Genomic DNA, 24,578 nt, shown 5'->3' with positions numbered 1-24,578 from the left:
TTCTCAAGTACATCCTACTGTCCTCAAGTACATCCTAACATCCTCAACTACATCCTACTATCCTCTAGTACATCCTACCAAACTCAGGTACATCCCACCTTCCAAAAACGCATCCAACCATACTCAAGTACAGACTACGATCCTCATGTATTTCCTTCTATTCACAAAAATATCCTATCATCCTCAAATACATTCTACCATCCTCAAGTTTATCCTACCATCCTCAAGTACATCCTACCATCCTCAAGTACATCCTACCATTCTCAAGTACATCCTACCATCCTCAAGAACATCCTACCATCCTCAAGTACACCATACCTTCCTCAAGTACATCCTACCATCCTCAAGTAAATCTTTCCATCCTCAAGAACGTCCTACTACCTCAAGTACAACCTACCATCCTCAAGTACAGCCTTCCATACTCAAGTACATCCTGCTATTCTCAAGTTCATTATACAATCCTCGAATACACCCTTCCATACTCAAGTACATCCTACCATTCTCAAGTATATCCTATTATCCTCAAGTACATTCTTCTCTCATTGAATACTTTCTTCTATCCTCAAGTACATCCTACCATCCTCAAGTCCACACTACCATCCTCAAGTACATCCTACAATCCCCATGTAAATCCTACCATCCTCAAGTAAATCCTTCGATCCTCAAGTGCATCCTACCATCCTCAAGTACAGCCTACCATACTCAAGTACATCCTGCTATTCTCAAGTTCATTATACAATCCTCGAATACACCCTTCCATACTCAAGTACATCCTACCATTCTCAAGTATATCCTATTATCCTCAAGTACATTCTTCTCTCATTGAATACTTTCTTCTATCCTCAAGTACATCCTACCATCCTCAAGTCCACACTACCATCCTCAAGTACATCCTACAATCCCCATGTAAATCCTACCATCCTCAAGTAAATCCTTCGATCCTCAAGTGCATCCTACCATCCTCATGTGCATCCTACCATCCTCAAGTACATAGTACCATCCTTAAGTACATCCTACCATACTTAAGTACTTAGTATAATCCTCAAATTTCATTCTACTATACACAAGTACATCGTACCTATCCTCAGGTACATCCTACCATTCTCAAGATCATCCTAAAATGCAAAAGATCATCATACCATCCTCAAGTACATCCTACCATCCTCAAGTACATCCTTCCATCCTCAAGTACATCATACCATCCTCAAGTTCATCCTATCATCCTCAACAATGTCATGCCATCCTCATATATATATACTGGCAAACTCAAAAATACTCTACCATGCTTAAGTAGATCCTGCCATACTCAAGTACATTCTAACAATATCAACACATATTACTATTATCAAGTACATATTACTATCCTCAAGTACATCCTACAATCTTCAAGTATATCCTACCATCCCTAAGTACTTCCTATAATACTCAAGTACATCCTAAAATACTCAATTACATCATACAATCTTCAAGTACATCCTACTCTCCTCAAGAATATCTTACCATTCTCAAGTTCATCTTAGCATCCTCAATTACATCATACCATGCTGAAGTGCAATCAACCAGCCTCAAGTACATCCTACCATTTTCAACACATGCTAAAAACTCAATTGCATGACACTATTCTCAAGTACATCTTACCATCCAAAAGTACATCCTAACATACTCAAGTACATTCTAAGGTACTCAAGTATATCCTACATTCTTCAAGTACATCCTACTATCCTTAAGTGCATCCTACCGTACTCAAGTACCTCGTACAATCCTCAAGGTTCATTCTACCATCCTCAAGTACATCCTTCCATCCTCAATACATCCTACTATCCTCAAGTACATCCTATAATCCTCAAGCACATCCTACCATCCTCATCACATCCAAAAATCTGAATTACATCATGATATTCTCAATTACATCCTACAATCCTAAAGTACATCCTACAATCCTAAAGTACATTCTACCATATTCAAGCACATCCTTCCATCTTCGAGTGCATCCTACCATCCTCCAGTACATCCAATCATCTTCAGGTTCATCCTACCCACCTCAAGGACATCCTACCATCCTAAAGTATATCTTATCATCCTCAAATACTTTCTACCATCCTTAAATACATCCTAACATCCTCAATTATATCGTAATTTGCCAATGGTAGCAAAGCATTGACAAAGAATTATAGACCAGTTGCAATAACGTCCCACATAATATAAGTATTTGAGAGAGTGATCAGGAGTCAGGTCACTAGATTCATGGAAACCAATGACCTCCACTATTCAGGCCAACATGGATTTAGAGCAGGAAGATCATGCCTCTCACAGCTACTTGACCACTATGACAAAATCACTGAGGCATTAGAGGAAAAACATACTGCAGATGTCGTATACACAGATTTTGCAAAGGCATTAGACAAATGTGACCATGGAGTGATTGCACACAAAATGACGTCAATGGGTATAACTGGTAAAGTAGGACGCTGGGTACTCAATTTCCTGTCGAACAGTAACAGTCAATCAAGTAAAATCGAGTCCGAGCGCAGTTAAAAGCTCTGTACCTCTAGTTACAGTCCTTGCACCGCTGCTGTTCCTTATTCTCATATCAGATATAGACAAATACACAAGTCACAGCTTCGTGTCATCCTTTGCAGGTGATACAAAAATCAGCATGAAAATTACCTCTGCTGAAGACATTGATAAGCTACTAACAGATATTAACAAAGTTTTCGCTTGGGGAGCAGAAAATAACATGATGTTTAACGGTGATAAATTACAGGTACTCAGATACGGCAAAAATGAGGATCTTAAACATAATGCAGGGTACAAAACAATCGAATCTGCCCATAGTAGGAAAACAGCATGTCAAGGATTTGGGAATAATGATGTCCAACGACCTAACGTTTCGGGAGCATAACCAAGCTAGTATTGCGACAGCCAAAAAAATGATAGGGTGGATTACGAGAACCTTCAAGTCCAGAGATTCCATGACAATGGTTTTACTCTTCAAATCACTTGTGTTGTCCCGTCTTGAGTACTGCTTAGTACTCACTTCCCCCTTCAAAGCAGGAGAGATTGCTGTAATTGAGGGAATACAGAGAACATATACGGCACGCATAGACGAGATAAAGCACCTAAATTATTGGGATCGTCTCAAAGCTCTCCAAGTGTACTCACTAGAAAGAGACGAGAGAGATATCAAATAATATACACATGGAAGATACTGGAGGGACAGGTCCCAAATCTGCAAAGTAAAATAACAACGTACTGGAGTGAACGATATGGAAGAAAATGCAGAATAGAACCAGTGAAGAGCAGAGGGCTGCCATAGGCACAATCAGAGAACACTGTATAAACATCAGTAGGTCCGCGGTTGTTCAACGACCTCCCAGCAAGCATAAGAAATATTGCCGGAACAACCGTGGACATCTTCAAGAGGAAACTAGATTGTTTCCTTCAAGGAGTGCCGGACCAACCGGGCTGTGGTGGGTATGTGGGCCTGCGGGCCGCTCCAAGCAACAGCCTGGTGGACCAAACTCTCACAAGTCATCTTGTGAGAGTTTGGGGAGTAGAAGAACTCCCAGAAACCCATCAACCAGGTAATATCCTCGAGTATATCTTACCCTCTTTAGGTACATCCTACAATTGACAAGTACATCCAAATATCCTCAAAGTACATCCTACCATCCTCAAGTACATCCTACCATCCTTAAATACATACTACTATTCCTCAAGTGCATCCTACCATCGTCAATTACATCCTATTATCCTAAAGTACACCTTACCATCCTCAAGTACACCTTGCCATCCTCAAGTGTATCTTACCATCCTCAGGTACATCCTTCCATCGAAAAGTACATCCTACAATCCTCAAGTACATCTTACCAACCTCAAGTATCCTACCATCCTCAAGTACATCCTACCATTCTCAATTACATCCTGAAATACTCAAGTACATCATACCATCCTCAAGTACATCCTACCCTCCTCAAGTATATCTTACAATCCTTCATTTCATCCTTGCATCCTCAAGTACATCCTACCATCCTCAAGTATATCATTCCATACTCAAGTACATCCTACCATCCTCAAGTTCATCCTGTTATCCTCAAGTACATCCTACCATCCACAAGTACACCCTACCATCCTCAAGTACATCCTACCATCCTCAAGTACATCCTACCATCGACAAGTATATCTCACCATACTCAAGTAAATCCTATCATCCTCCAGCATATCCTACCATCCTTTAGTACATCCTAAAATCCTAAAGTAAATCCTACAATCTTCAAGTACATCTTTCCAACCCCAAGTACATCCTACCATCCTCAAGTACATCCTTCCATCCTCAAATGCATTCTACTATCCTCAAGTACATCCTTCCATCCTCAAATTACATACTAATATTCTCAAGTATGTCATACCTTCCTCAAGTATATCCAACCTTCCTAAAGTACATGTTACCATCGACAAGTACATCCTACCATCCTCATGTACATCTTACCATCCTCAAGTACACACTAAAAAATTAAATTACACCATACCATCTTCAAGTACATCCTACCATCCTAAAGTACATACTACCATACTCAAGAACTTTCTAAAGTACGCAAGTACATCCTATCGTTTTCTTGTACATCCTACCATTCTCAAGAACATCCTGTAATCTTTAAGTACATCCTTCCGTCCACAAGTACATCCAACCATCCTCAAGTAAATCATTCGATCCTAAAGTGCTTCTTACATCCTAAGTACATCCAAACTTCAAGTAAACACTACTTTCCTCAAGTACATCCTACCACACTCAGGTACATCCTTCCAGGCAAAAGTTTATCTTTCCATCCTTAAGTACATCCTACCATCCTCAAGTACACCCTACCATCCTCAAGTACATCCTTCCATACTCAAGTACATCCTAAAACACTAAAGTACATAATACCATCCAGAAGAAACTCCTACCTTCCACAAATAAATCGTACCAACAACAAGTACATCCTACCATCCTCAAGTACATCCTACTATCCACAAGAACTTCTTAATATCCTCAAGTACATCCTACCTTACTAAAGTACATCCTAAATTAATAAAGTACATCATACAACCCTCAAGTACATTTAACTGTCCTCAAGTACACCCTACAATCCTCAAGTACATCCTTCCATTCTCGAGTACATCCTACCATCCTCCAGTACATCCTATCATCTTCAAGGTCATCCTACCATCCTCAAGTACATCCTATCATCTTCAAATTCATCCTACCATCCTCAAGTACATCCTACGATCCTAAAGTATATCATATCATCCTCAAATTCATTCTACCATATTTAAGTACATCCTAACATCCTCAATTACATCGTAATATCCTCAAGTATATCCTACCCTTATCAAGTACATCCTACCATCGACAAGTACATCCTAATATCCTCAATTACATCCTACCATCCTCAAGTACACCCTACCATTCTCAAATACATTCTACTATCTTCAAGTACATCCTACCATCGTCAATTACATCCTATTATCCTCAAGCATATCCTACCATCCTCAATTACATCCTATGATCCTCAAAAACACCCTACCATCCTCAAGTATATCCTACCATCCTCAAGTATATCCAACCATCGACAAGTACATTCTACCATCCTCAAGTACATCCTACCTTCCTCAGTTACATCCTATTATCCTCAAGTACATTTTACCATCCTCAAGTATCCTACCATCCTCAAGTACATTCTGAAATACTCAAGTACATCATACCATCCTCAAGTACATCCTGAAATACTCAAGTACATCATACCATCCTCAAGTACATCCTACCCTCCTCAAGTATATCTTACAATCATTCATTTCATCTTATCATCTTCAAGTGCATCCTACCATCTTCAAGTACATCCTACCATCTTCAAGTACATCCTACCATTATCAACAAGTATTCAACCCAGGCCAACATGGATTTCGAGCGGGAAAATCGTGCCTCTCACAGCTACTTGAGCACTACTACAAAGTCACTGAGGCATTAGAAGAAAAGCAGAATGCTGATGTGATATACACGGACTTCGCAAAGGCTTTCGATAAATGTAACCATGGCGTGGTAGCACACAAAATGAAGTCAATGGGAATAACCGGTTAAGTAGGACGCTGGATACTCTGTTTTCTGTCAAACAGGACTCAGCGAGTAACGGTCAAAAATATATAAAATCTAGTCAAAGTGCAGTTAAAAGCTCTGTACCTCAGGGTACAGTCCTTGCACCGCTGCTTTTCCTTATTCTCATATCAGATATAGACAAAAATACAAGTCACAGCTTTGTATCATCCTTTGCAGATTACACAAAAATCAGCATGAAAATTATCTCGGCTGAAGACACTGAAAAACTTCAAGCTGATATTAATAAAGTTTTAAACTGGGCATCAGAAAATAACATGATGTTTAACAGTGATAAATTCCAGGTACTCAGGTACGGTAAAAATGAGGACTTTAAACAAAATACAGAGTACAAAACACACTCAAATGTACCCATAGTAGGAAAACAGCATGTAAAGGATTTGGGAATAATAATGTCTGACGACCTAACGTTTAAGGAGCATAACCAAGCAAATATTGCGACAGCCAGAAAAATGATAGGATGGATTACGAGAACTTTCAAATCTAGGGATCCCATCTCAATGGTTATACTCTTCAAGTCACTTGTGTTGTCCCGTCTTGAGTACTGCTCAATACTCACTTCCCCCTTCAGAGCAGGAGAGATTGCTGAAATAGAGGGAATACAGAGAACATATACGGCACGCATAGACGCAATAAAGCACCTAATTTATTGGGATCGTCTCAAAGCCCTCCAAATGTACTCACTAGAAAGAAGACGAGAGAGATATCAAATAATATACACCTGGAAGATACTGGAGAGCCAAGTACCAAATCTACACAGTAAAATAACAACGTACTGGAGTGAACGATATGGAAGAAAATGCAGAATACAACCAGTGAAGAGCAGAGGTGCCATAGGCACAATCAGAGAACACTGTATAAACATCAGAGGTCCGCGGTTGTTCAACGTCCTCCCAGCAAGCATAAGAAATATTGCCGGAACAACCGTGGACATCTTCAAGAGGAAACAAGATTTATTCCTCCAAGGAGTGCCGGACCAACCGGGCTGTGGTGGGTATGTGGGCCTGCGGGCCGCTCCAAGCAACAGCCTAGTGGACCAAACTCTCACAAGTCAAGCCTGGCCTCGGGCCGGGCTTGGGGAGTAGAAGAACTCCCAGAACCCCATCAACCAGGTATATCCTGCCATCCTTAAGTATATCATACCATACTCAAGTACATCGTACCATCCTCAAGTTCATCCTGCCATCCTCAAGTACATCCTACCTTCCTCAAGTACAAGGAGCCGACCGAGGGAGTCGGTCGGCCGAGCGGACAGCACGCGGGACTTGTGATTCTATGGTCCTGGGTTCGATCCCAGGCGCCGGCGAGAAACAATGGGCAGAGTTTCTTTCACCCTATGCCCCTGTTACCTAGCAGTAAAATAGGTACCTGGGTGTTAGTCAGCTGCCACGGGCTGCTTCCTGGGGGTGGAGGCCTGGTCGAGGACCGGGCCGCGGGACACTAAAAGCCCCGAAATCATCTCAAGATAACCTACATCCTACCACCATCGACAAGAACATCGTACTATATTCAAGTACATTCTAAAATACTCAAGTACATCCTACCATCCTCAAGTGCATCCTACCATTCTGTAGTACTTTCAGCCATTCTCAAGTACATCTGTAAATACTCAATTACATCATACCATCCTCAAGAACATCCTACCCTCCTCAAGTATATCTTACCTTTTTCAAGTTCATCCTAGAATCCTCAAATACATTCTAGAATCCTCAAGTACATCCTATCATCTTCAAGTATATCTTAGCATCATCAAGTATACGCCTACCACCCTCAGGTACATCCTACAATACTCATGTACATCCTAAATTTCTCAAGTACATCCTACAATCTTTAAGTACATCCCTCCATATTTAAGTGAATCCTTCCATACTTAACTACATCCTACCAACCTTTAGTACATCCCACATACTTTCTACCATCTTCAAGTACATCCTACTATCCTCAAGTACATCCTACCATCCTCATGTACATCATACACTCTCCAAATACATCCTACCATCCTCAAGTACATCCTACCTTACACAAGTACGTCCTTTCTCAAAATATACTTTAATGTTAAAATGTAATAATTTGACAAATTGAATATAATAACGATGTTTTGAGTACTTTGTCAAGGGTAGAAATGTCCACTTATATATAATAAGCTGACTGAAAAATTCTGTATAATTATTATATTTATATTAAATATGATGTTTTATTTAAATGTCTCCTGTTTGATTTATATTTTTTTTATTTTTTAGGATTTCAGTGCAACTCATGTAATGACATCATGTATGATCATGTCGCAATACTTGTGTTGATAATGTTGCTGCTGATTATGTTTATCTTGTGTGATGTTGCCAGACACATATGATGTGGTGGTGACCACTGGCAGCTTGGCTGAGAACCATATGCCTGTTCAATCCATCGATGAATTTATCCGGATCTCCAAGCCAGGTGAGAAGCCTTAAACTGTATTCCCAACCCACCCAATAACCATTACATAATACAGTGTCAGTGTCAGATAATAAATAAATAGTTGCAGTACCACAACACTGAGATATCGCTCCTTGTTTGTAATTTTTTATCGCCTTTACGTGACCGTAAGGCGGATAAAGTTCACTGTCCATCTACGGTGTTTCATTAATTTTATGTGAAATGATTGATAACTGTGGATAAATCTTTCATATGCGCCCACTTCACCTCAGGGCTCCCTGAGTGGGTTATACCTCAGGGGCTCCCTGAGTGTGACTAGACACCAGGGCTCACTGATTGGGTTCTAGACATCAGGGCTCATTGAGGGTGGTCACACACCAGGGTTCACTGAGTGGGACAAGACATCAGGGCTCACTGAGTGGGACTAGACATCAGGGCTCACTGAGTGGGACTAGACATCAGGGCTCACTGAATGGGACTAGACACCAGTGCTCACTGAGTGGGACTAGACACCAGTGCTCACAGAGTGGGACTAGACACCAGTGCTCACTGAGTGGGACTAGACACCAGTGCTCACTGAGTGGGACTAGACACCAGTGCTCACAGAGTGGGACTAGACACCAGTGCTTACTGAGTGGGACTAGACACCAGTGCTCACTGAGTGGGACTAGACACCAGTGCTCACTGAGTGGGACTAGACACCAGTGCTCACTGAGTGGGACTAGACACCAGTGCTCACTGAGTGGGACTAGACACCAGTGCTCACAGAGTGGGACTAGACACCAGTGCTTACTGAGTGGGACTAGACACCAGTGCTCACTGAGTGGGACTAGACACCAGTGCTCACTGAGTGGGACTAGACACCAGTGCTCACTGAGTGGGACTAGACATCAGGGCTCACTGAGTGGGACTACACACCAGTGCTCACTGAGTGGGACTACACACCAGTGCTCACTGAGTGGGACTAGACATCAGGGCTCACTGAGTGGGACTACACCTCAGGATTCAGTGAGTGCAAACAGACATTAGAGCTCCCTGAGTGGCGCTATTCATCAGGGTTTTGTGTGTGTGTGTGTATGGGACTACACATCAGGGCTCCCTAAGGATGCTTATTGTTACGTGGACCATCATGCTCCGAATATTAACCACTGCACTGTGCAGGGCGCCTTATGGCGCTGGATCGAGGCTGCACAGAGCGCCATAAGGCGATCTTAGGCATATTTTTAGGATTCAAAACTAGCACATGGAATCTTGGGTACGAGATAGAGGCAACAGGCCTCCAGTGAGCCTCCGACATTTTTTTCTATTCCCAGCAAGCCCCACAGCAGTGTGGAGTCTCAGTTTCAAAGTAGCAACCATGTGTGACTCATCAGATATGGAAATACAGGACATATTGTTTGATGATGACCATATCAGTGATACTGAAGACTAAAAAAAAGACCTAACACAGACGTCGGACACTAGTGATACAGACATTGAACTGGACAATGTGGGAGAGTGTGGGCACAGCCCAGCCTGCCGCACCGAACTGGGTCAACACCAGTGTTGGTACCATCCTCCTAGTAAAGTGCGACTAGAACCGCGCGCACCACCTGCGCAGATGAGCCCAAAGGGTTCACCTGCACAGGTGATGCACAGGTAGCTAGTCGCACGGTGTTTTGGGGGGTTCCCAGGTGTTTGGCACGTGTCGGTGCATGGCGTGTGGGTGCACAGGGCCTTTGACCGAGGGTTGTGTTGGAGTGGAGGCGGGAGGCTATGTGGTTGTATGTGGTCATGAAGGGAGAGTAAAGGAAGAGGAGGAGAAAAGGAGAGGAGGAGAGGAGTAGTAGTAGATGAATATGTATGAGTAAGTGCCATAGAGTTAATCCTGTGTGTAGATAGATAGATGGGAGGATGTAGGTTATGTAGAGGAGGGAGGGGCCCCCCTACCTGGCAAGGATATGTTGAGGAGGGAGGAGGTCCCCCCCCCCCCTGAGAGGGTAGGAGACCAGGCTCTTAAGATGGGTAAGGGGTGGGAGAAGGAGGGGAAAGGGAAGGGAACAGGTGGCGGCGGCTTTGACTGATTGCGCGGGTCTCTGTTTTATGTAGTGTAAATATTTCTTACCAATTCTTTGCCAGTGGTGGGGGTCTCCAATATCTTCATGTTGTAGTCAAGAGGTGTACACGGATGGAGGTCATAGTAACAAATGAGGGTGTGAATTTACCCGTACTGTTTTTGTAATCAGGGTGGGTGGGGCATCCCTCTCCCTCCACTCCCTGACTTTCTAGAGTGGTAAGAAGCAGGACCACATACCGCCACATAGACCTGGGAAGTGTCACCACATGGCACATGGATGAGTGCAGGAGCCAATGTTTTGAACCGTTCTCCTCTTGAAGAGTGAGACTCATCTGCCGGAAATGACAGCAATACGGTGCACCATACTCACTCCTGTCACAGCTCACTCTGCCACATAGCAGCAGCGGCACATAGGCCATGAGGCAGCCCACATACCTCAATGTAGGAGAACTGTACTGGTGTGTGGTCTTTGATGCCCCGCGCGTTAAAGTGGTGTTATATGTCGCACCCTCCCACCACCCCCTCCCGTGCAGGTGACAGTTTTCAATTCCCCACTTCAGATTTTCCCAGGCTGGCATAAACGAGATAAACACATTATATATATATTTATATATATATATATAAATATATATATATATATATATATATATATATATATATATATATATATATATATAATATATATATATATATATATATATATATATATATATATATATATATATATATATATATATATATATAATAGTATATTTTGGTAGCAGTCTTTCCTGTAGACATATATTATTAAATATGATCGAAAAAGTAAGATTAATAATTCTAACACGAATTTTCTCAATCTGTCGTACATTTCTTTTCACTGTTGGTGGTAATTCAAAAATCAATTCTCCAAAATTCATTTTTATTTCTAGTCTGACGCGACACTTGAGCGCGTTTCGTAAAACTTATTACATTTTCAAAGACTTTAGTTTAAACATACACAACTGAATAGAACTTACACATCTCCGATTTGTTTATATCTACATTTGAGTGAGGTGGATGGGGTGAGGTGGTATTTAATAAGGTATTAATTTCATCAACACAAGACAGGACACGAAACAATGGGTATTGAATAGAAGTCATTGTAGAAAACCTATTGGTCCATATTTCTTGATGCTTCTATATTGGAGCAGAGTTTTGAGGTGGGTAGAATATAGTTGTGCATTAATTGGCTGTTGATTGCTGGTGTTGACTTCTTGATGTGTAGTGCCTCGCAAACGTCAAGCCGCCTGCTATCGCTGTATCTATCGATGATTTCTGTGTTGTTTACTAGGATTTCTCTGGCGATGGTTTGGTTGTGGGAAGAGATTATATGTTCCTTAATGGAGCCCTGTTGCTTATGCATCGTTAAACGCCTAGAAAGAGATGTTGTTGTCTTGCCTATATACTGGGTTTTTTGGAGCTTACAGTCCCCAAGAGGGCATTTGAAGGCATAGACGACGTTGGTCTTTTTTAAAGCGTTCTGCTTTGTGTCTGGAGAGTTTCTCATCAGTAGGCTGGCCGTTTTTCTGGTTTTATAGTAAATCGTCAGTTGTATCCTCTGATATTTGTCTGTAGGGATAACGTTTCTATTAACAATATCTTTCAGGACCCTTTCCTCCGTTTTATGAGCTGTGGAAAAGAAGTTCCTGTAAAATAGTCTAATAGGGGGTATAGGTGTTGTGTTGGTTGTCTCTTCAGAGGTTGCATGGCGTTTCACTTTCCTTCTTATGATGTCCTCGACGAAACCATTGGAGAAGCCGTTGTTGACTAGGACCTGCCTTACCCTACAGAATTCTTCATCGACTTGCTTCCATTCTGAGCTGTGGCTGAGAACACGGTCGACATATGCGTTAACAACACTCCTCTTGTACTTATCTGGGCAGTCGCTTTTGGCATTTAGGCACATTCCTATGTTCGTTTCCTTAGTGTAGACTGCAGTGTGGAAACCTCCGCTCTTTTCCATGACTGTTACATCTAGAAAGGGCAGCTTCCCATCCTTTTCCATCTCGTAAGTGAAACGCAGCACGGAACTCCGCTCAAATGCCTCCTTCAGCTCCTGCAGATGGCTGACATCAGGTACCTGTGTAAAAATGTTGTCAACATACCTGCAGTATATGGCCGGTTTCAAGTTCATGTCGACTAAGACTTTTTGCTCGATGGTACCCATGTAGAAGTTTGCAAACAGGACACCTAGGGGAGAACCCATGGCGACCCCATCTACTTGCTTATACATGTGCCCATCCGGGCTCAAGAAGGGTGCCTCTTTAGTACAAGCTTGGAGTAGTTTCCTTAGGATATTTTCTGGTATGTCAAGAGGAGTACAGGCTGGATCACGATACACTCTTTCGGCTATCATCCCGATTGTCTCGTCCACTGGTACGTTGGTGAACAGCGATTCTACGTCCAACGAGGCTCTTATTCCTGTGGCCTGTGTGCCCCGCAGTAAGTCAACAAATTCCTTTGGCGACTTCAGGCTGAAGGTGCAAGGGACATAAGGAGTCAGCAGGCCGTTGAGTCGCTTCGCTAGTCTGTACGTGGGTGTGGGTATCTGGCTAATGATTGGCCGAAGTGGGTTTCCAGGCTTGTGTGTCTTGACATTTCCATACGCATATCCAGGTTTATATTCCCTGGATATGCATAAATATCAACATACATAAATACATAAATATACATAAATATACATAAATACCACCTCACCCCATCCACCTCACTCAAATGTAGATATAAACAAATCGGAGATGTGTAAGTTCTATTCAGTTGTGTATGTTTAAACTAAAGTCTTTGAAAATGTAATAAGTTTTACGAAACGCGCTCAAGTGTCGCGTCAGACTAGAAATAAAAATGAATTTTGGAGAATTGATTGTTGAATTACCACCAACAGTGAAGTTTCTAGTCAGACGCAACACTTGAACGCGTTTCGTAATAACTTATTACATTTTCAAAGACTTTAGTTTACACACACACAACTATAACCTGCAAACAGATTTCTTACTATGCTACAATTCAAACGGCTTTTCATTTTATATACATGCATTTGGGTGAGGTGATATGTTACAACAGTTTTGGATGAGGTGAAAACAAACTTTCAACACAAGATAGAACACGAATGCAAAGGGCCTATTGGACCATGTTTCTTGATGCTTCTATATTGGTGAGGAGTCTTGAAGTGGGTAGAATATAGTTATGCATTAATTGGCTGTTGATTGCTGGTGTTGACTTCTTAATGTGTAGTGCCTCGCAGATATCAAGCCGCCTGCTGTCGCTGTATATATCGATGATTTCCGTTTTTTTGTTAAGACTTCTCAGGTGATGGTCTGGTTGTGGGAAGAGATTATATGTTCCTTAATGGAGCCAGCAACATGAGCAACAGGGCTGAAGTCGATGACATTCTCATCGACTTGAGAATGGTCCAGGACGGACCGAATCGTCGTCGTCCCTTCAACTTCTAGTGTGTGGTCTGGTCAATATATATATATATATATATATATATATATATATATATATATATATATATATATATATATATATATATATATATATATATATATATATATATATATATATATATATATAGGGGTACCACCACTTAATTAATTATAGGGACCCACATCCTCGGAGAAGAAAATAAATAGTGTTCAGAAAAGACCTTGTGGATTCTCACTGAATACTTTAATCTTTTCCTCTCCTACCACCCCTATTATTTTTTTTTTTTTTTTTTTATTGCAATGCTACAGTTTACAGAAAACACACACTTATACAACAATATATCAATCAGTGTTCGAAGACCTCGTCCAGCTCCTCGGGGGTCGGGTGCGTACCCAAGATACAGCACGCATTTCCCCTCTGAACAGCGACACTGAGGCGCTGAAACATAAAACTGGCCGCTCTTGGGTCTCTAGTCTTCCCAATGAGTTCCTCGCCCAGCTCCTTCAGGAACTTAAGTGCACATTTACGCCAGGCGCCCAGAGTCTCAGAGCCTATTGGCACGAACCTGTAACAACGTTCTAGGGCCCTGTACTTGTTAGTTTTCTGGGTCTCCCTGAAGGTGGCCTCCCCGCCTCCCTCAGCTGCGCTGTAAGGTAGATAGGTATCAGCCAATGTGGATGCACACGTGTAGTCCCACACGACCTGTTTACCTTCCCTCCACGGCTGCAGGGTGACTCCATCTGGGCGTTTTTGGCTGTTGTCAGGTCTGCACAACTGAGGTTCCCTTTGTGCTGGGCATCCAGCTGAAGCCAAACTTCTCTTGATGATGTCATTGACTGCTTCATGTCTGGCAATCTTTCCCTGTGTCTTACGACAGATGAGACCATGGCTGCCGTATTGGTCTGCCGTGCATGGCCGCAAATACACCGGTGCTCGGTGGAGATAGGGGCGGCAAGGCGCAGAGCAACACCAATACTAAGGGTCCGATGGTCCAGGCGGGTGCCCAAGGCGGAATTAGGGACTGCCAACAGGAAGTCCCCGGCATGGGGCGCTTGCACAGCTAGAAGACGCGCTTTGTCCTTCCTGGAAGCTGCCTCCAGCAATGATGTGGCGATGTTCTGCACTAAGGGGCTATCCCATTTGGACTGTTTGCAGTCATTTGGAAAAGTCGGTCGAGGATGAGAGTTGACGAGTGTCCCACTGACCGGCTCCTTCCGCGAATTTGGGATCATGAATCCCAATGGAGTCTCTTAGGTGTTCCGGTAGTATTTCCTTAACTAATTCACCTGTTGCACTGGTCGAAGATAAGAATGCCGGCAATGCTAACTGTGTCGCCTTGCGAATACCTATTTCCCCGAGTCTAACTGGGAGCGTTGCTTGGTCCCATTGGTCATCTTGCAGGGAGAGGTTTAACACTTTCACGGTTATTGACCTTAGGAGTGTGTCATATTCTGTTAATTTTGGGCTGTCGAAGGAGGGAGCACACCTTAGGAAATAGGTCAGTCTGGGCAAAGCCAGGCACCTTGTGAGAAGGTACAAAGCATCGTGGGCGTCCAAAGCCCCTATTCTTCCCTCCATCCTCCTCAGGTCGTTCAGCTTTTCTTCGAGGACTACCTCAATGGCGCTCGAGCCCAGAGGTGCCCCTAGCAGCACACTGTCGGTGGGAGCGATCACTTGGGCTCCTGGCAATATGGTTCTGCATATTGCAGAACCATATACATCTGGTTGGCATCTATGATTGGTTGGCTAGAACTGCATCTATGGTTGGTTGGCTAGATGAGATGATTTCACACTTTAATGGGTTTAGGGTGAGTCCTAACTCCTCTCCCTTAGATTTCACCAGCTGTAGATCTTCTAGCAGGGACTCCTGTGTCCCTGCCAGGGTGCCATCACCCAGGAACCAGATGTTGAGTTCGCTGGTCAACCTGCTTGTGACCTCTTTAACAGCCATGCAAAAAAGAAAAGGGACAAGTGGGTCTCCCTGCTGGACACCTTCTGCAGAAACAACTTCATGTTCCCCAAACAGCAGCGTCGATTCTCTACTGTACCCTGCTGAGACGAAGGGGAGTAGAGAAGGAAATATATATATATATATATATATATATATATATATATATATATATATATATATATATATATATATATATATATATATTTAGGGGTACCACCACTGGTTTAATTAAAGGGACCCACATCCTCGAAGAAGAAAATAAATAGTGTTCAGAGAAGACCTTGTGGATTCTCACTGAATACTTTAATCTTTTCCTCTCCTACCACCCCTATTTTTTTTTTTTTTTTTTTTTTTGATTTTATTGCAATGCTACAGTTTACAGAAAACACACACACACACACACACACACACACATATATATATATATATATATATATATATATATATATATATATATATATATATATATATATATATATATATGTATATATATATATATGTCGTACCTAGTAGCCAGAACGCAGTTCTCAGCCTACTATGCAAGGCCCGATTTGCCTAATAAGCCAAGTTTTCATGAATTAATTGTTTTTCGACTACCTAACCTACCTAACCTAACCTAACCTAACTTTTTCGGCTACCTAACCTAACCTAACCTATAAAGATAGGTTAGGTTAGGTTAGGTAGGGTTGGTTAGGTTCGGTCATATATCTACGTTAATTCTAACTCCATTAAAAAAAATTGAGCTCATACATAATGAAATGGGAAGCTCTATCATTTCATAAGAAAAAAATTTGAGAAAATATAATAATTCAGGAAAACTTGATTTATTAGGCAAATCGGGCCTTGCATAGTAGGCTGAGAAGTGCGTTCTGGCTACTAGGTACGACATATATATATATATATATATATATATATATATATATATATATATATATATATATATATATATATATATATATATATATATATATATATATATATATACATATATATATTTCTTTGTATTCATGTCAAATGAAGTTTATAGCCTGAGGTAGAGATCTTTTTTGAATCTCTCTTATAATTTTGCTTGGACTCTGAGTAACGAACCTCCTCGTAGCATTGAGTGTGTCATTGTTCTTTCTCAAAGGTGAGCCATGACCTCAACATACAAATTCCAAATGCAGGCCAGGGCGGAGAGAGAGCCTTTGTGGGCGGCTCCCCTCTTAGGAGTTAGACACATAACTGGGGGTAAATGAGGTAATACCGCTCACCCAACCCATGCTCCAGCAGGCCCCCCACCCCTCTCCCTCTACACCTAGTACTCAAGCCTGTTTACTTTCCCCCTCCGAGGTTAAGGGGGGCTTACATGCATGTCTCTAAGTAAACTCTGTCAGTCAAAGTCAGTAGGTTAGCGTTTACTGAATTTTCTTCTATCTATCAAACTACTGCCCCCATTTAGCATCACTCAGTAAACTCAGTCAAACAAAGTCTGTAGGTTAGCGTTTACTGAATGAGGGAACTATTTTTAAAAGATGTCTACCTCTTTATCTCTCTCTCAGTGGTGTACATCGGAGATCTGCTAAGAGGGTTGACATTAGTTCATGTCTTAAAACACCCGTTCCTTTCCAATGACCCGTGAGCCCCATAGGTGAGCCATCTTCCCCACATACAAAGTCCAACCATTTTTTTTTTATCTTAAAGGTGACTACCAGTCTTCAATTTTCTTATAACAAATCCTACATGCTTTTCTCTCTCTCTATTCGTCAAATTCAGTAGGTAGCCGTTTACTGAATGAATGAGGGAAACATTTTTAGTGGGGTTTGAGGTGTAGTGAGATGGGCGAGGTCGGCAAACACATCGCTGTCTGACCTCCGCTATACCTCAAACGCGCCAATCATTCTCTCTCTCTCTCTCCCATAGGTGAGCAATGTTACCCACACAAATTCCAAGCATGCGCTGTTAGCAAGTAAGCATATATATGACTAATGTGGAAAAACGCAGACAGAAGGGGAGAGTCATTCATCCACTCCATCGAACCTTCTTGTCATCCTAGTCAACCATCCAATCTGTAGAAAGGGTTTAGCTAGTACACAGATGGGGGAGTTATCTCCATTTCATCTCTCTTACCAAATAAATATTACTGTGTTCACCATTACACATATCTAGGGCGGTTGTTTGAGGTGTACTGAGATGAGCGAGGTATTTGGGTGACCTTACCCTCACCCCCATCCACCCACACCACAACCCCCCTCCCCAGCCCAAACCATCAAGCATCACTTCACTCTTCCCAGACCGGATGTTCAATGCAAAGCCTTTAGTAGTAGTATTATTTCTGTTCATATGTAGAGTAGTGACCCAGTTCACAAACACACAGATGCCATCCCAATCCACATGTGCTCACCAGAGGACACACCACGCTGGAAGACAGAAGAGTTTGGGGAGACGTGATCACTACCTACAAACTCTAATATTTTTTGTTAACTGTGTGATTACCACATATACCTTACGAATCTTAGTCTAGATATTATTATTATTATTATTATTATTATTATTATTATTATTATTATTATTATTATATTTTAAAACCATCCCTCAGTAACTCAGTAAGTCAAACAGCAACAGCAACAGTGGACTGAAGACTCTAATATGTTATGGGATAGACTGCTTCTCTCTCGAGTTGAGCCATTAATGAAATACCCGGCTTCAATTTGGTAGAACATAGGATCTACAGTTTCGTCAGGCTGACCTTATGCCATTAGCACTTTATGATAGTTTAGTTCACTTATTATGCACCCCATACCCATCTTGCGGGCGGTATTGGAAAGGGTTACAGAGGCACATAATGGGCTCAGGGACTGAACACCACAATTCATTTAGCTAAGCAAGTTACAATCTTGATGATCAAGTTACAAAATTCAATATAAGTCGGCGCATCGACAATGGGTTCGAGATCGACCGCCCTCGACCCACCACAAGTACAGTTTCTAAATTAAGCAGTGTCAATTTCACTTTGCCTCAGATCTACAGGATCTTGGTGAAGTTCTCGGTGTACTGCTGCTCTCAGATTGCTCATTGACAGTCCAAGGTTACACTCAACGACTCCTCCTTTAAAGGCAGATTCTTTGGCTAACTTATCAGCTCTATCATGCATTCGGAGGCCAACATGAGATGGAGACCACATGAAATGGACTCTGTTACCATCGTTAATAATTTTGTTGTATTTTGTGTTTAGCTTCGGACACGATCATGTTACAGTTATGTCTTAAAGAGTTGAGAGCATTTAAGGATGATAAGGAGTCACTTACAATTAATGTACCAAGTTTGGAGACGTGTACACATTTCAGTGCAAGGAGCAAGGCAAATAGTTCAGTCTGAAGGGTAGAGGCCCAGTTGTTTATACGGACTCCCCACTCAAAGTACAAGCCATCGCCCATTGTCAGAACAACTGCACTTCCAGCTGCACCCATGGTGCGGTGTAGGGAACCATCAGTGTATATGATTTGAAAGAGAGAGTGCTCTGTGGACAGAGCATCAATATGGCTTAAGGCGTTGAGCTTTGCCTCAAGACAAAGCTTGGGCTCATCTCTAATTTGCTTCTTGGGTGGAAAGGGTGTAATCTCCCACGGTGCAGGAAAGTGCTGTTGTTGTTTCTCTTGGTGCAAATCATGAACCTGATACATTCTGAGTCGAGTTCCAGTTTTTTGTTATCCATTTGGAACAATGCTGATCTTCAATAAAGAAATTCTGGAGGGCTTCTATACAAGGGTTAGGATGAGTTAGCCTAAGCATTTTTTATACCAATTTGACATAAGTTCCTTTCTCATATTAAGTATCTTTGTGGTACGAGACCACTCAAGGATTTTCCTCAAGGCTTCGTTCTGCAATTTTTCAAACCCTCCAAGCTTTCTTACAGACATCAAACAAGCAGAGGTGCAGCATAATCCACTAAACATCTGATGTATGCAAGGTACATCAATTTGACAATTCTGACACCGACCCGCCTTAGCGAGAGGACTATGCGAAAACGTAGACTTTTAATATCGTAGCAAGACAATGACACAGAATGTTCACCACTCTTAATATTTTTATTCAAGCACTGATAACATAGCATAATTTGAGATTTTTTCTCATTTCATATCACGTGTGTAGATTTAGTTTAAACAAAAAGTGAAACACGCGAACATGAACTAGTAGGGTTGAGATAGGAGGAAAGACTGCGGAAGATAAAAGAGCTGAGGAGACATGTTCGCTACCTACATTTCTTCATGTGAGTTCATTTTAGTTTAATTTTTTCAATCGTAAAATAAAATACTACTGTCATAAACCTTGTATTGGGTGGCTCAGGCATTCAGTTTACAACTCAGTGTTTACTGAACGTGGAAATCACTTCATGTGTGATTATTTAGTTTAGTTTAAAGTTTTCCAATCTTAAAATATTACTATCATCAACAACAACGTATTGGGTGTCTTAGACATTCAGTTTACAACTCAGTAGGTGTTTACTGAACGTGGGAATCACTTCGTGTGTGGTCATTTTTGTTTAGTTTTAAGTATTTCCATCGTAAAATAAAATACTACTTGCATCAGCCCTGTATTGGGTGGCTCAGACATTCAGTTTACAACTCAGTAAGTGTTCACTGAACGTGGAAAATCACTTCATGTGTGCTCATTTACTTTAGTTTAAAGTTTCCCAATCTTAAAATATTACTATCATCATCAACCATGTATTGGGTGACTTAGACATTCAGTTTACAACTCAGTAAGTGATTACTGAACGTGGGAATCACTTCATGTGGGTTCATTTCTGTTTAGTTTAAAGCTTTTCCATCTTAAATTAAATACTACCATCATCACCCATGCATTGGGTTTCTGAGTCATTCAGTTATCATCATCTCAGCAAGTGTTTACTGAATGGGGAAATCACTTCTCGCGAGTTCATTTTTAGTTTAGTTTAAAGTTTTCCATCGTAAAATAAAATACTACTAACATCAACCATGTATTGGGGTCTCAGGCATTCGGTTAACCGCTCAGTAAGTGCTTACTGAACATCGAAATCATTTCATGTGTGCCCATTTTTAGTTGAACCCGTCTCCACTCCAAACCGGACCGGAGGTTCGAGTCTGGACCTACAGTCCTGACTGATTTGGAGTGGAGAAGCAAAATTATAAGTGAGATTAAAAAAAGATCTCTACCTCGGGCTATAAACTTTATTTGATATAAATACAAAGACATATTATATATATATATATATATATATATATATATATATATATATATATATATATATATATATATATATATAATATGCATATTATATATATATATATATATATATATATATATATATATATATATATATATATATATATATATATATACATATATACATATATATATATATATATATATATATATATATATATATATATATATATATATATATATATATATATATGTCGTACCTAGTAGCCAGAACTCACTTCTCAGCCTACTATGCAAGGCCCGATTTGCCTAATAAGCCTAGTTTTCATGAATTAATGTTTTTTCGACAACCTAACCTACCTAACCTAACCTAACCTAAAGTTTTCGGCTACCTAACCTAACCTAACCTATAAAGATAGGTTAGGTTAGGTTAGGTAGGGTTGGTTAGGTTCGGTCATATATCTACGTTAATTTTAACTCCAATAAAAAAAATTGACCTCATACATAATGAAATGGGTAGCTTTATCATTTCATAAGAAAAAAAATTGAGAAAATATATTAATTCAGTAAAACTTGGCTTATTAGGCAAATCGGGCCTCGCATAGTAGGCTGAGAAGTGAGTTCTGGCTACTAGGTACGACATATATATATATATATATATATATATATATATATATATATATATATATATATATATATATATATATATATATATATATATATATATATATATGTCGTACCTAGTAGCCAGAACGCATATCTCAGCCTACTATGCAAGGCCCGATTTGCCTAATAAGCCAAGTTTTCATGAATTATTTTTTTTCGACTACCTAACCTACCTAACCTAACCTAACCTAACTTTTTCGGCTACCTAACCTAACCTAACCTATAAAGATAGGTTAGGTAGGGTTGGTTAGGTTCGGTCATATATCTACGTCAATTTTAACTCCAATAAAAAAAAATTGACCTCATACATAATGAAATGGGTAGCTTTATCATTTCGTAAGAAAAAAATTAGAGAAAATATATTAATTCAAGAAAACTTGGCTTATTAGGCAAATTGGGCCTTGCATAGTAGGCTGAAAAGTGCGTTCTGGCTACTAGGTACGACATATATATATATATATATATATATATATATATATATATATATATATATATATATATATTATGCATATTATAATATTATGCATATATATATATATATATATATATATATATATATATATATATATATATATATATATATATATATATATATATATATATATATAAATATATATATAATGTGTTTACCTCGTTTATGCCAGCCTGGGAAAATCTGAAGTGGGGAATTAATAACTGTCACCTGCACGGGAGGGGGTGGTGGGAGGGTGCGACATATAACACCACTTGGGGGCATATCAAAACGCAAATTACAAATGTTCCGATTTTTTTTAAATATATTCATGGAATGGTTATAGAAGGGGCTGCAACTGGTCCACGTTTCAGCATCACACCCTAAATAGAAATGGAGAAAAAAATACAGAACGTATTATGCAACGAATTTTCAACATTTTCAAAAAATTTCAGGGAACACACGTGTCAACTAAAATCATTTCTATAACACGCAGATATTAAAATTAGCATATAATAAAGGATTGATGTGAGCAGTTTTATCAAAAAAGTGTTTAGTGCAATAATATAATTATTCAAAGTTACCCTTCCAAAAATATGCAATATATGATGTTTATAAATTTTTATAAAATCAACATATGAACGTTTGACTAAAATGTCTACATAGGGCTGTAGAAGCACAACCTCTACATATAAGGAGTAATTTGCATGTAAATTGATTAATAAATGAAAGCTGTGAAACACCTTCAAGTTGTAAATTACTTACCTGAGTAAAATAAGATCAAAGTTCGGCCACCTGTAGCTGAGTTTGACATCGACCTATTTCGTTCATAATTGGCACCCTTGCAGATAGGCATCCATTGAGCAAGGTGTGCAAGTTCCATGCACATCCCCTGAAACAAACGAAAAAAAATTGTAAAAAAAAAAAAAAAATAATTATATATATATATATATATATATATATATATATATATATATATATATATATATATATATATATATATATATATATTCTATTTTTTTTTTATTTTTTATTCTATTTTATTTCTATTTTACACAGAAGACAATGTCCAACATAATAGGCCAATTACACTGGATTAATCTTTGTGTTTAGATAGGAGCTGCCTCGTATGGGCCAATAAGCCTTCTGCAGTTACCCCTATGTTTCACCTCACATTTATCCCATTATATATATATATATATATATATATATATATATATATATATATATATATATATATATATATATATATATATACTTATATATATATATATATATATATATATATATATATATATATATATATATCCTGCACATACATATTACAGTTATTACCAACTATCAAATTATAACACTAAAACATACTAACCTATTGACATTGGTCCGCATTGGGGGTCCTCAAGGTGGCACTGCATTGGGCACTAGTAGGCACCTGCATGATTGCTGGATCACCTTCCTCAGGAGCCTGTCTCGGCTTGTTGGAGGGAGGGAGGTCTAGGAAGGTGTGTGAGGAGGGTCTAGGAGGGTTGAGGAAGGTGTGTGAGGAAGGTTGAGGAGGTGTGTGAGGAAGGTTGAGGAGGTGTCGGTGTGCCACCATCTCTCACTGGATATTACTCTTCGCGCTAAAGCGGCTTTCTTTCACTGATAAAGACGGCGACCGAGTGCCAGATTTGTTGCTCTTATCTTCTGGCACTATCTCTTTATAAGAGTTTGTGCAGTAGTCGCAACAATGCGCTATTCCAGGAACGATAATGGAGCGCGCGTCAGAACAGTCCGCACTCTATGGACACACGAGGTGACTGGGGGCTGGGACCTCCCTATAGCCCAACAAGGGATGAGAAGGTTGCCAAGGCGTGTATATTTACTCTTTATGCATACATCGATATTTACGACGTTATTACGAAAATTTTGACTTTTAGAACGTACGACGCAATACTCTTGGCGCGCCACAGCCGCGGGGCACCGGATTCTGCACAATTACGCATGCAAATGTACCATAAATACTTTAATTTATATCATAACATTATCCGGTTTGCGCCAAAGTGTTGCCAGAACGTTGTAGTCTTTTTCTAAATATTTCAGAAATATTAGATTTTTTTCCGAATTTTTGCGTTTGATATGCCCCCTTCGCGCGGGGCATCAAAGACCACACACCAGTACAGTTCTCCTACATTGAGGTATGTGGGCTGCCTCATGGCCTATGTGCCGCTGCTGCTATGTGGCAGAGTGAGCTGTGACAGGAGTGAGTATGGTGCACCGT

The 24,578-nt window shown here is 40.3% G+C and overlaps 1 protein-coding gene and 1 long non-coding RNA gene across 3 annotated transcripts in view; one reads left to right on the top strand and one right to left on the bottom strand.

The window, feature by feature from the left end:
• The window catches only part of LOC138367920 (methyltransferase-like protein 27), a 215,976-nt gene that overhangs the window by 160,280 nt on the left and 31,118 nt on the right, over nt 1-24,578 (top strand). Inside the window, exon 4 of one of the 2 annotated variants that reach the window (XM_069330204.1) lies at nt 8,492-8,584. The exons of the other annotated variant lie outside the window; for it this stretch is intronic. Within the exon in view, the coding sequence (XP_069186305.1) occupies nt 8,492-8,584 (93 nt within the window). The remainder of the gene's footprint in view (nt 1-8,491; nt 8,585-24,578) is intronic. 2 annotated transcript variants of the gene reach the window in all.
• LOC138367922 (uncharacterized) lies at nt 22,502-24,091 on the bottom strand. Its single transcript, XR_011229481.1, has 3 exons — nt 23,688-24,091; nt 23,084-23,210; nt 22,502-22,701 (listed from the first exon to the last, which is right to left on the bottom strand). It is a non-coding gene; the product is annotated as an uncharacterized lncRNA (long non-coding RNA).

Source organism: Procambarus clarkii, chromosome 23, assembly GCF_040958095.1.
Source record: "Procambarus clarkii isolate CNS0578487 chromosome 23, FALCON_Pclarkii_2.0, whole genome shotgun sequence".
NCBI classification, from domain to species: domain Eukaryota; kingdom Metazoa; phylum Arthropoda; class Malacostraca; order Decapoda; family Cambaridae; genus Procambarus; species Procambarus clarkii.
This window is presented reverse-complemented; position numbering and strand designations above follow the sequence as displayed.